Genomic DNA, 12,239 nt, shown 5'->3' with positions numbered 1-12,239 from the left:
AGATATACACAAACGTATACCATAAAAATAGTGAACATTTGAATATTAGCAGCCGGAAAAGTGTTAAAACATTAGTTTTCAAGAAAAATTGTACTCAGGTTTCTGATTATATCAGACTTTTTTGGGAAAAAATACATGTAAATTGAGAGCAAAGGGTGCAAGATAAGGAGTAGTTTGCCGAAAGGATGAAACTTGTTTTGGAAATGATGTGAAATGGGCAGTGATTTATAATGCGCAACGCACAGGCATAAACTCACAAGCCTCAGCACACTTTACAGGATATCGCTGATCACTGGGACCCAAGACACGTCATTTTGAATATATTTAGGAACAATCAGCATGGAAGCGCACATCCACGATATAAATCACAATAAACCATCACAGCCAGGATAAGTCCTCGAGTTCTCGTACGGATAACTGAGATCATATGCAGCTAGTTCCTTGTGCAGTGCAATTTCAGGTTAGCTCAATTATTAGAAAGCGTTAAACAGTAGCAGTTTGACCATACTTAATAGGAAAGACCGTGACAATTTGTCATCCAGATATCCCCGCCATGAAGAGCTGACGGCTATGTGTCTATGTAGAAGAATTTCGCAACACTGTCACTTATCCACCTCACCTCAGTTATTCTCAATTTTCGACTGCATTGTCGACGCATCGTCACATATACATTACAGTGCCCTTTAAAAACACGTCACATTCTTGAAAAATGTGAGCTTATGGAATTCTCCATTTCTCAGCTCACTTTTGTCACTGGTGGTCATGATGTATTTTTTTTATGTATAGGCAGGGGCATAATTACTAAATGGGTAATGATATTGTATATCATTATATTCTGCAGCGCAAAAAGTGACCTAAGCCTGGCAATAATTGTAGTGGTCAAAAGTGTTTTGCTCAAGGCACTGTTTGGTGACATGAGTTATTACCATCATTTTTGGCTTTAACATGTTTAAAGAGTGTGAGAAATGACGTGTTCTTAAAAGGACACAATATGATTGAGTGTCCAAAACTAGACTCGATCCTCCAGTCCTCGAATACTCACGCACGGCCGCTCCACTGTGCTGTATCGAATAAGGCAACGTGAAGGATTGTGGGTAAAAAAAGGTGCCGCCATTAGAGGCCAGAAGGATTCAGGCTAGTCCAAAACCAGGACATCGTAACTGAATGTCAAAGATTCAATCAGAAAAGAATGATCACTGTGTACACTAATGACGATGCGTTACGCGTCCTTAATAAGAAATGTGTATGCGTTGGGTAAAATTTGCTATTTCTAGACCGACATGTACTCTTAAATAGCAAGGATCTGCCGAATCAAATTTGGTCATCGTGTAAGTTAGACGACGAGAAAAAAACCGTACATACTGCATGGGCGTTATACACGACAGCATTTGATTCATTATTCTGTACACGTATGCACACATCTTGATGCACCTTATCGAGTATAAATATTCATAAAAAAAGTCTTGAAGAGTTACCGATACACACGACGGTATACTTTAAAGAGCATCCCACGATACCACTTTTAAGGGAATATTATTAAAAAAGATGTGTTCAATGCCCGTCATAGTTTATGAACATGTTTAAAAAAATAGGCACATTGTTTATTTACAAAACTTCCATAATATGACAAGATTTGGATCTTGCTCTGTAACCTGGTGGCTCATCAGAGTTCTTTCGTCTGAGAATTCTTTCCAGTACTCCTCGCGCTCTATGAAGCATGGATGATCGTCGTCTTTTCTTTAATGACGGGCTTGGTTTGCAATGTTTATCCCCGCCAGAATCGGCGCTACCGTGGCTCGTTGCGTCTTCATCTTCGGAACGTTGTTTATGCAATCTGACTTGCCTGACTGCACCGTTGAACAGTTTGTCGATATTATGGCATATTGGTGCAGACGTTTCAATCAGCTTACAGTCGAAAAGGGCAGCGAAATGTTTTCACTCTGTTGCAATAAAAACAAAAACACATAAGGACTAATAATTAATCACGCAAAAGTAATAATGTGTCGCACACCGTTACGTCAGTAAACTGCATCAACATGGTCGTTACAATATTATGACATTGCGAAATCGTATTCTGACGACAATAACATGCGGATAGTGACCTCTGGGAAATGCTTTTGTATGTCAGCGCAATGTCTAAAACTATGCCTTGAATGATTTCATGAGAATGAGATTTCAACATTTTGTTGTTGAAAAAAGATTCTTTTTCAAAATTGAATGATCTTCTTAGAATGCAAGACCTGAGTTTTTTTTAATTATATTATAGTTTTATTTCATTTCAGTGTTATCTAAACGAGTGAAACAAATGATCGATCATAAAGCCACATCTAATGATGCAGTAATATTTGTGGATGACGTATGATTTTACTGCAAGTATGTGTACATCGTGCAAATCTAAGACAAAATTGCTTATTCAGGTATTGAAGTCTCAAGGTGAATATATTGTAATTCTGGTATTTAGATCAAATTTCGCTATCAGGTATATACTGGGAATATAATAATTTCACATATTGCTTGTGGACCACATTCCAACCGTAGCAGCTAATACCCAGGTGATTCCGGTATTCCATACAATAGTTTCAGCTGTTGCACCATGGCAACATTTCTAACCGTAGCAGCTGAATGTATTGTTATCCCGGTATTTGCGCCTAGGTATGCATATATACCAGGAATACAATGGTTTTATCTATTGCACCTGGACCACATTCCTTACATAGTAGCGCGTAACTATGTAAAAGCTTTCCCGGTATTCATATAATCAGATCAAAGTTTATCAACATGGTCTTACAATACATGACATTCAATGTGAAATCGAATTTGCGCTTCAGGTATAATACTAGGAATACATTAGTATCACCTATTACATCTGGACGTTATGCCATCCTTAGACGCTCATACCCAGAATATGTGACCTGTTACCACGAAATTTGTCTCGGTCCCAGCCGGTTTGTGTTCCTCCGTCACTAAACAAACCGCCTGGCGACAAACCGTGAAAACAATTGGCTATGGAACCATATGACTGCTGAATGAGGACGTGACTACCAACTTGCGCCTTTATACTCATTTCGTTGTAGCAGGTCACATATAATACATCTGGTATTCACATCGATGTGGAGCCTAGATAGGGAAATGCAAACTTCCCCGGGAAACTACCACTGTTCAGCAACGTGCGCATCTACGACCTAGTTACGTACGTACCTGCAAAAGACACTTCTCTCGATCTTTCAAGATCTGTTTTGTTTCCTACAAGAATAATTGGCACCGTTTCTGATTCTTTGGTCCGTTGTAACTTAAACCGCAACTCGTTTGCTTTCTTAAAGCTTCGTCTATCAGTCACAGAGTACACCAAGATATAGACGTCTCCTTGCGAGAGGTACTTATCTTCATCCTTCTCAAAAGTCTCCTGTTGGAAAACAAGTACAAAAGTTGCGTATTTAGTTACATTAAGGTTGGTTCAAAGCCACTTGAATTGGGGATATGTCGGCTGAAAGTTGGGTACATACTTCAATCATTATAGCGCTGAGCGAGAAATGGAGTGGAATGGAATGGATGGTAGTTTCTTACGTTGAAATGTAGGATCTAGGTGATTGGTAAAGAAGCTCTCGCTTATTAGCTTTTATTAGCGGTTGAACTATGCATTCAATATTATGTAGACGTGAGAATCGTGAGATGCATTACATACTTGATCTTGTTGTACAATCTTGTACAAAATAAAATAATAATAATTAAAAAAAAACCAGTGATTTATTGTGCGCTACGCACAGGCACAACGCCTAGACGTTGATCCACAAGCCTCAGCACACTTTACAGGTTGTCGCTGACCGCTACGGCCCACATCATTCCATAAACCATTTAACAACAAATCAGGGACTTTGCTGCTTCAAGAGCGCACACCCTAGACATTCCACAAATAACCATCGCAACCAGGATCAACTCCCCGAGTTTCGTACGGGTTACAACGAGACAATAAGCAGTTAGTTCCTTGTCCAGGGGAATTTCAAGCTAACGCAATTTTTCCACGAGAGCGTACTAGACACGTGCTTTCTGGTAGAAAATTAGAAACATAATACTAAGAATATTTACGTGCTCTTCAATAATATGGACAGTGACCCTAAGAGTTTTAGTTTGAATAAGAGAATTTAAAAATTGCAATATACATAGGTATCGCTCTATTGAAGGGGTGTGTGGGGTGTGTATGTGAGGGTTCAAACAAGAGTTGTAGGTCGTTGTTGTCTCTGTAAGGAGCTTTTGTGCCTTGAGAATTAGTTCAATATTCGTTCTTGCTTATCACTTGTGATTTGTTTTAACCACACTATCCATGTAGACTTAATGAAAGGATCTTGCTTTGAAATAACTCTTGATCTTTAGAAAGTTGTTCGTACGAGCGTGTAATACATTAAACAGGCCATCCAGTAGTAGATAAAAGCTATAGTTTACTTGGCTTTCAAATTCGCCATTTTAAACATACCCCATGATGCATAGCGACAATATGCAAATTGTGTTATTTTGATACCACGTTCTCGAAACGAAGTTAGTCATTTTCACTTTGATACTGTGGACGGGTGCAAGGGATTATGGGAACTTAGATAAATGGTAAATTCTTATGGAAAATTTAGACGCAAACTGTTAATTAACCTATTTTACTTCAAACCATATCTCGTCATGAATGACGCATTGTACTTTGACTTCTTTATCGCTCTGGTAGTTGTGCAAGTCATGGTAAAGTGTGCTCAAATGGCTGACGTCAATTTGGAGTCAAGAAGTTTGTATTGGCATGTGGGCGTGTCTTTGTGTTTGTTTTGATTTCTGTTTATGCTTGTGCTCATAACACACTATATAAGTGACTGCGCTTTTTTCATTGTTCTTTATCTTTAATTCGTGTACTTCATTTCATTCCATGATCCAGTATGCGCTAAAATAATTTTTAGCCTGGCTCGAGCATTTTGCTTAAGCCTGGCCCGATCAGGACCCATCACGACCCAAGTGTAGCTCTATCTCTGAGGGGCTGTGCAATAATTATGAGCCCTGGTGTTAGGTCAAGAATTTTTTGGCGAGCCCAAAGGGAGGGGTGGGGGTGCAAGCAATTTTTGGCGAGTCGAGGGGGGGGGGTCAAGCGGTTTTGGCACACATTCATGTGGCGCCTTTTCAATAAAACGCTCTAAAAAGGCTTAGCAAAACACTAGTACGGAAACGCTTAAAGTCATATTGTAACATTTGCTGAGGAGGACGCCCTCAATATTTGTGTGTTTGATCGTTATATAATCCAATTTGACTTATTTGCGCAAGAATTGCTATCTTTCTGTTTGTTGTATAGTCAGTGTAAATGTTATGTTGTTGTAAACTGCTGATTAAATCTGTGTGAACTTGTTGAAATTCTCTGAAGGTATCTCAGATAATCAAATTACATTATAGTGGGCTGATTGTAACCACTCGCTACATGTGACATCGTTTTTTAAGTTATAATATAAGGGAGAGGGGGAGAAAATTGCAAAATCATCCTACTGACCCACATCCATACTCACTTTACCAGTTCAAATGTGTGCAAATATGTACGTATATCTTTTTTGCTAAAGTGAGCCGAATGTGGCTATAAGGTGAATCTGAAAAAGGTGTCAGTAGGGATGACGCGCATCTCAGTGTCGTCAATTTCATCCCGATATTTTAAACAGCGCAGTGGGACTTTCGCCTTTATCCCCACAATCCCGGAAAAAATGTGTTCGAACACCCTGCGTAAATCCCATGTTCTTTTTAGTATTGTCTCAATGTTCATATTACTCACACCCCTCCCCTTTCCCCACCAAACAATGTTGGAAGAAGATATGGTGAAGATGGAGAAGTACGGGGGTAGAAGGGGGACCATTTGCAATAAGGCCTTTAAAGTGTTCGAACAATAATTTCTAATATTGCAGGTCGATACCCCACTGTTTATCCACTTGAAGGCGGATAGATTATTGCTAAACAAAGTCGAGACTTACTTGTCCATATGCTGGCGTGTCGATGATTTTTAGCGTTGAGTTTTTACCATCTATTTCTACCGATTTCTCGTATATATCTTCTTCTGGATTTTCTGTAGAAATATATAAAAACAAAAGTAGAAAACAAAATTTAGTTTGACATGTCAAAGTTACCTTTGATATTAAGCTGGTCATATATCACAAAACTGCGGTCTTACACTAACAACAGATCGAGGACGGTTTGTATAAATCACTCAATGTAGCATCTTGGAACTCGGAAATTGAGCCAAAATTTGTATTTGCATCCATACTGATTGGATTAAGCAAAGTTGTCGTATGCAAATGAAGAGAATTACTGATTTCAAAATAAAACATTCAATTTGCTCCTTTTTATTATTTAGTTTTATTATTGATGTTTTACAGTGAATGAGAGAGGTTAATTCAAAATGTTACAACGCAAACCAATGCAAGTTACGAATGACCTTGATAAAAATTGATAAAGCTAAAATCCCATTGCACAAAATAATGCTGCACACCATCTTCTGCCCATTATAGGATCATCATTGTATAAACCTTAAGCAAAAAGAAAACATATTAATTGTATGTATGTTAAAATTGTGTATGATCACGCAGTTTGCTATCATAAATTTCATCGATGTCAAATTTGCTAGCAATGTCGTATTTCTAGACTACGATTTACAAATATCAAAGTTCAATTTGAAATTCAGTCGCTACCAAAGAGCAATGAATTGGAAACTGACCAATGAGAAAGACTGTCTTTTGTTACAAATAAAAGTATGTTGACGCTTATTGGTTGCAAGCAATCGCTCATGTTAAAATTCAATTTAAATAGTATGACAGACACATGTACTAAATGTAGACTAGCCTTGATAAAAAATGAGTAGTATGACAATTACTGACTTTTCATAAGTTCGTCATTGACGTCAAATCAGCATAGTTTTCATTTTAGAGCTATACATGATTGAATACCCTACTATACATTCATGAATCATGATCTCTTGACTCATATATCTTAAGTATTTTCTATGTATGAATTTCAATATAATCTGATGACTCATGTTTAAATGTAAAATGGGTTCTTTGTGTCAGAATAAAGATGCATTGTTTTCCTTGTTCTTTGATGGACGCACGATTGCAAAGACCACAGCGTCTTGAACGAGACAATAAAAAGTACAAGTTTCTCAAATTAAGACTGCAAATGGACTCTTAACCAAACATGAATGTTTGTATAAAATAAAACGAACATCTAGTATTGGTAAAATATTACTTCAAATACCGTATATGACTTCAACTATTCTTAGAATCTATCGGATACATTCGCCATTGGCGTGGCATTGATATAATTTTGATATATATTTCAGTTTTTATGCCTAGTATTCATGGTATTGGTAATGAATCAACGTGTTGCCTGCTTACCTAACTTTATTTTTGAATCAAGCGCTGCTGTAAAATCGGGTATTGTATTTTGGACCTCAGCACTGGTCCTCTACCTCTACTCTACTTAATAAAATAATATATGTAGTTGTACGATAAACTACGACAAAATAAGTGTTATAGTGCCGTGTTTAATTCATGAATAACTTACAAACTCTCCAAAGATTGACCCCGAAGTACCGATAAGTTATTAAAAATTCTCATGTTTTATCATTTTCTTAGCATATTTTGTTCGCGATTGACGCGAAATTTAGTTACCGTGTTGAAGCAATACGAATGAAGGGAAATTATTGAAGCGATGCAATCACATTAAATGCCATAGACATCATAACGTTGTCATCATATGGGGAATAGATCGCAAATCACAATTCAAGCTAATATTATTGGGCTGTTCTAGACAAAACAGATACCCCCCATAAAAAAGTTCAACTTCATTACCACCTGGAACAGTGGAAACATATTGTTTGTTGTTGTTCTCTTATGCAAGACACAAACAAACAAATCGTTCAAGTTAAACTTATATGGATTCCTATAAAGGCCTATTCAGTAATTTGCTGATCCGGATAAACATTCAGGTTTTGTCACCTTTATTACTGTCAAAGATGTGCTAACATCGCCTGCTAGTGGTTAAGCCGAAAGTTGTATTAAAGAAAAAATCAAACATTTTGCATGGATCTGTATCATTTGTCTAAATTAGCTACATGTATTTGAATGGGGCTTCTACTTTGTCAATACTGCTGTTTTCCTCTTTTTGACACATTTTTCATTACCAAAATACATTATAACAATTTTAATGACTTATCCGTCACTTTTAGGAAATTTATACACAGTTTTAAATGTTTGACACTTTCACTGGGATCACTGATAAGCCTTTAACGTCATATTTGATCAATTTAACCCTAATCCAACGCTCAAACAAATCGCCAAACAGCTCAGTGTAATCAACCAACCATCTTTTATCAATATCGTAACAATTGAAATTCCTGAGTACTACAATGTATACACCTGTTTATAAAATGGTATGCGTGGAATGTATGACCAGGTGCAACAGTTGCACTGATTGTATCCTTTGAAGTTACCGGCAAGATAGCGGTTATGTGGTGTCCCGGGGTGACGGTGGCAATGACATGACTGATCATGTCGATTACCCTCTTTATTTTTTATTTTTTAGGTATATCCACATCCGCAATATTGGTTTGGCAACAACATACAATAACAACAAGAACAAGTAATCCAAGTGATTGATGAAGGGGGGGAAGCAAAAGTAAACAACAAAACAGTCATTATCTTTTACGAGGAGTACAACTCGCAAATGGAACAGCGCAATGCGATTCCAAAGATTGAAATCTTTATGCAATCTCGACTTCCCGAAAGCCTTTGACATCAAAAGTTGGACAATGATAGGAAAATGACGATTTATAAAATTCCAGGGCAATATAAAATAATTAATTGGAAAATGTAATGAAGTTGAACTTAAGGCAGTAACACACAACTAGTAAAGGCTAATCTTGCGATTACCGCAGGTAGCAGGGGAAATGTATTCCAAACACTGAACGCAGTGTTGCGAACACCGCCACCAAAGCCAAGAGATTTAGATACCCCGAGACTCACACCCACGTGTAACATAATAATATAGAGAAAATATTCGATTGCTTGTAATCTTGTAATGCTCTTTCCATTAAAAAGAGTGGAGGATTCAACTTTTTAGATCAAACTATTAGATTCCATATCACTACGTGCAATAATGCATACCTGGAACATAATGTGTTCACAAAAGCATCAACCATTATCAGCACTACAACTACAAAACATTAACAAAACAATTTGCAGTGGATTTTAATTTCCTATTTTTTCACATGCCACTTCTTCAATAAAAGTTGCAATAAATTAACAACAATAACCTGAAGCCTTGAACAGCACAAACAATTGATTAATAACAAACTGACCACACGAGCCGGTTATATAGTCCAATCGCTATCATGGCTATAGCGATGAGCGAATGATGGACTTGATAAGATAAAAGTCATAAAGTTAAATAGTCACATATTAAAAAATACCCAAATATAATAATTAAAAAAAAAAGAAAAAAAAAAGAAAAATACCAAACAAGATTACACGCAAGCTCAGTAAGTATTAATCATATTTTGATTAATTTTAAGTGATTTTTGACGACATAAATTATTAGTCGGTGAGCAATTTTTAGTTCTTTTATGAAACTTCATGTATATCTTCAATACGAAAAGTCAAAATGTTCATATGACGGACGACTTTTCCTCCCAGCTACATACACATTAAGTACATACAATGTTTGTAGAGTTTACTTCGCGTTCGAGGACTGTTAAATGTCAAAATGTCAATTTTAAAATTTATCATAAAATTTGTATATCGCGATTTTCAAAAGATCTAAATTATTTCATATGAGGACATTCCTCGTATTCAGAATACAATTTGTTGTGTCTGGTGTGCTCTCAGGTCCCACAAAAAATATTGTGCAAAGGTGGGTGACCTAGCCCTTTTAAGCTTTTAAGCTTTTGCATGTCGCAAATTTCGCCAAAATGATGAGTCTCTCCCTTCTAAATCACACCAAACTTTTCAATGTAAACTAAGATTTTTGTTTGAAAATATTTCAATTTTAATGTAAATTTATAATATTGTGTGGTACAATTATAATATTGCGTGATGAAAAATGTTTTGAACATTTGAACTAAATTTCTTTTGCCCACTGCTACCCTGCGCGTTAAAAAACGTTAAAAAACAATAGTCATCTTACTTACGGGGGTTTATTATTGAACTTTGTAAGCTTACTGCCGTGATATTGAGCTTTTCAAAACAATTTTAATTTCTTTTAAGTAAAAATTCAATTACCAACTGTACATCACATACTATAAGCAATAGCTTCATCTGAAATTGCGATATCCACTATCGCTTAAAGTTGCATTATATATATTATTTTCCCTCGACAACCATGACTTAAAAATAGCATATCAAAGGTCCTATCATAGAGCTCTAGGTATATTATTTCTATAGACGCTCATATAACCTCAAAGACATTTAAGGTTAACTCAAATCAACGCCACGTGATTGAAACATATCTAGGGTTGTAAGGTTGAAATCTTTGCGGCATGGACATGCCGTGGTTCATATGATGCGAGCGAGCGAGCGATCACTAATGCAAACACCTAATTCATCTTGATCTTTACATAACCTAAAGATAGGGACACAGTAAAGGTAAAGCATCATTCAGTTAGATTACTTGCAAACCTAAGTAGATTTTTAAAAGCGCTTAGTTTGTTTTGTGATCCCACTTTAAGTCAATATTGAATGATGATTTTGCAGTTTCTCGGATGTTCAACTCTATATACCCTTGGACTGGGTACTTCTTGCTTTCCGGGATAAACGCGTGGGTTGTGCAACTGCATAAAAAACTTGGGTTGATTTTCATCCGGTCTTTGTTAATATCGGCTTTCGAGTTTCATGTTCTTTTTAATCACGTGTGTTCAACTTTAGATACATAGTGATATGTTCGATTATTATACACAAAGCACAGGAGTATGTGACAATGGCCCGGCAAGAAGTGGTAAAATTACTTTATTCTTAGGGTTGCGTCATATTTAGACATTGAAATAATACCCATACATGCAGGTTGATTTCCCCGGGTTGATTTCATTCAGTCCATCTTTGTGGTGGCATTCGGCTTACACTGTAATTGGTCTGCATCGGGGCATAAAAAAGAAGCTTTGCTGCCTATGCCTATCAAAAGTCAGAAGATCTATAAAAGTACAACATACAATGGCATGCAAGGTAGCGGTAGCATTACATTGTTGTGATCGGGTTCTGTTTTGAATTCTGTTTCAAATAATGATAAAAAAAAGTAGTCATACTAGCCACATTTTTATCCGCGTCATATCAGAAAGGCCGCATACAGATTTTTAGGGTATGTATTCAAAATAGATCTATTGGGTTTTATTTTATTCTTTTCAGTCATTTCTAAAAAGAGGTTGAGATATTTGTTTTAAAATGCACTTTTCCCCATTTTTGACCAAGAAAACGGTATCAAAGTAACGTTAAAAGTAAAGAAAGCTATATCGACAAAAGTTAAACTTCGCCATGTTGAAAAAAAGGTTTGCATGAATTGCACGTTTTTGGCGCTTCTAATTAACCAAACATAATGACTGTTTTAAAAGTACAATGGGTGACACAGGTTATGAATTAATACAGATATAAGATAGAACCAGTGGTATATGATCAATTATACAACTACTGTTTGACATTAAAAAACCCACCTTTTCTAGTGGGAGACAAGTATTAATACACGGCTAAACTTTAAAAGTAGCGCGCTTTTGATACTTGACGTGGGAACAGTAAAAGTGGGTAATAGTGAATCCAACGGACGAGGACACAAAACACATCAAGGATCAATAAATGATACAAGAGGATACCTTGAATAATAACAACAGGAAAGAAAAAAAGCAAGGTACACCAACTTGATGTGGGCAAACAAGTAAAATACAGACTAGCAGTATGCAGGGGGACAAAACATCAGACGTAGGCAGAAGAAGTAGGCAAAGTTCGATAGCCAAAATTACCAGTTCCAAGGCCCACAGAAGTAAGTGCTGAACCTGCAAAAACAACAAGGATCAATGGTAATACAAAACTGCACTAGAACAAGTGATGAAAATCAAGTGATGAAAATCACTGTGCATATAAACAGACACGCTAAACCAAACATCCAGAGTAGGCACAAAACAGGCAAAGTTTGATGGCCAAAAATTGCCAATTCCAGAGCCCACAAAAGTGTCAGGAAAACAGTACACTGGAAGTGATGAAAAT

At 36.6% G+C, this 12,239-nt stretch overlaps 1 protein-coding gene across 1 annotated transcript in view; it reads right to left on the bottom strand.

The window, feature by feature from the left end:
* Positions 1 to 326: 326 nt before the first annotated feature.
* The window catches only part of LOC140136102 (ras-related protein Rap-2b-like), a 61,687-nt gene continuing 49,774 nt past the window's right edge, over positions 327 to 12,239 (bottom strand). The window contains 3 exon segments of the mRNA XM_072157806.1: positions 327 to 1,940; positions 3,199 to 3,403; positions 5,976 to 6,067. Coding sequence (XP_072013907.1) covers positions 1,606 to 1,940; positions 3,199 to 3,403; positions 5,976 to 6,067 — 632 coding nt within the window. The 3' untranslated portion in view covers positions 327 to 1,605.

The sequence above is a fragment of the Amphiura filiformis genome, chromosome 16 (genome assembly GCF_039555335.1).
Source record: "Amphiura filiformis chromosome 16, Afil_fr2py, whole genome shotgun sequence".
NCBI lineage: Eukaryota > Metazoa > Echinodermata > Ophiuroidea > Amphilepidida > Amphiuridae > Amphiura > Amphiura filiformis.
Note: the sequence above shows the minus strand (reverse complement) of the source record. Positions and strands in the feature narration are given on the sequence as shown.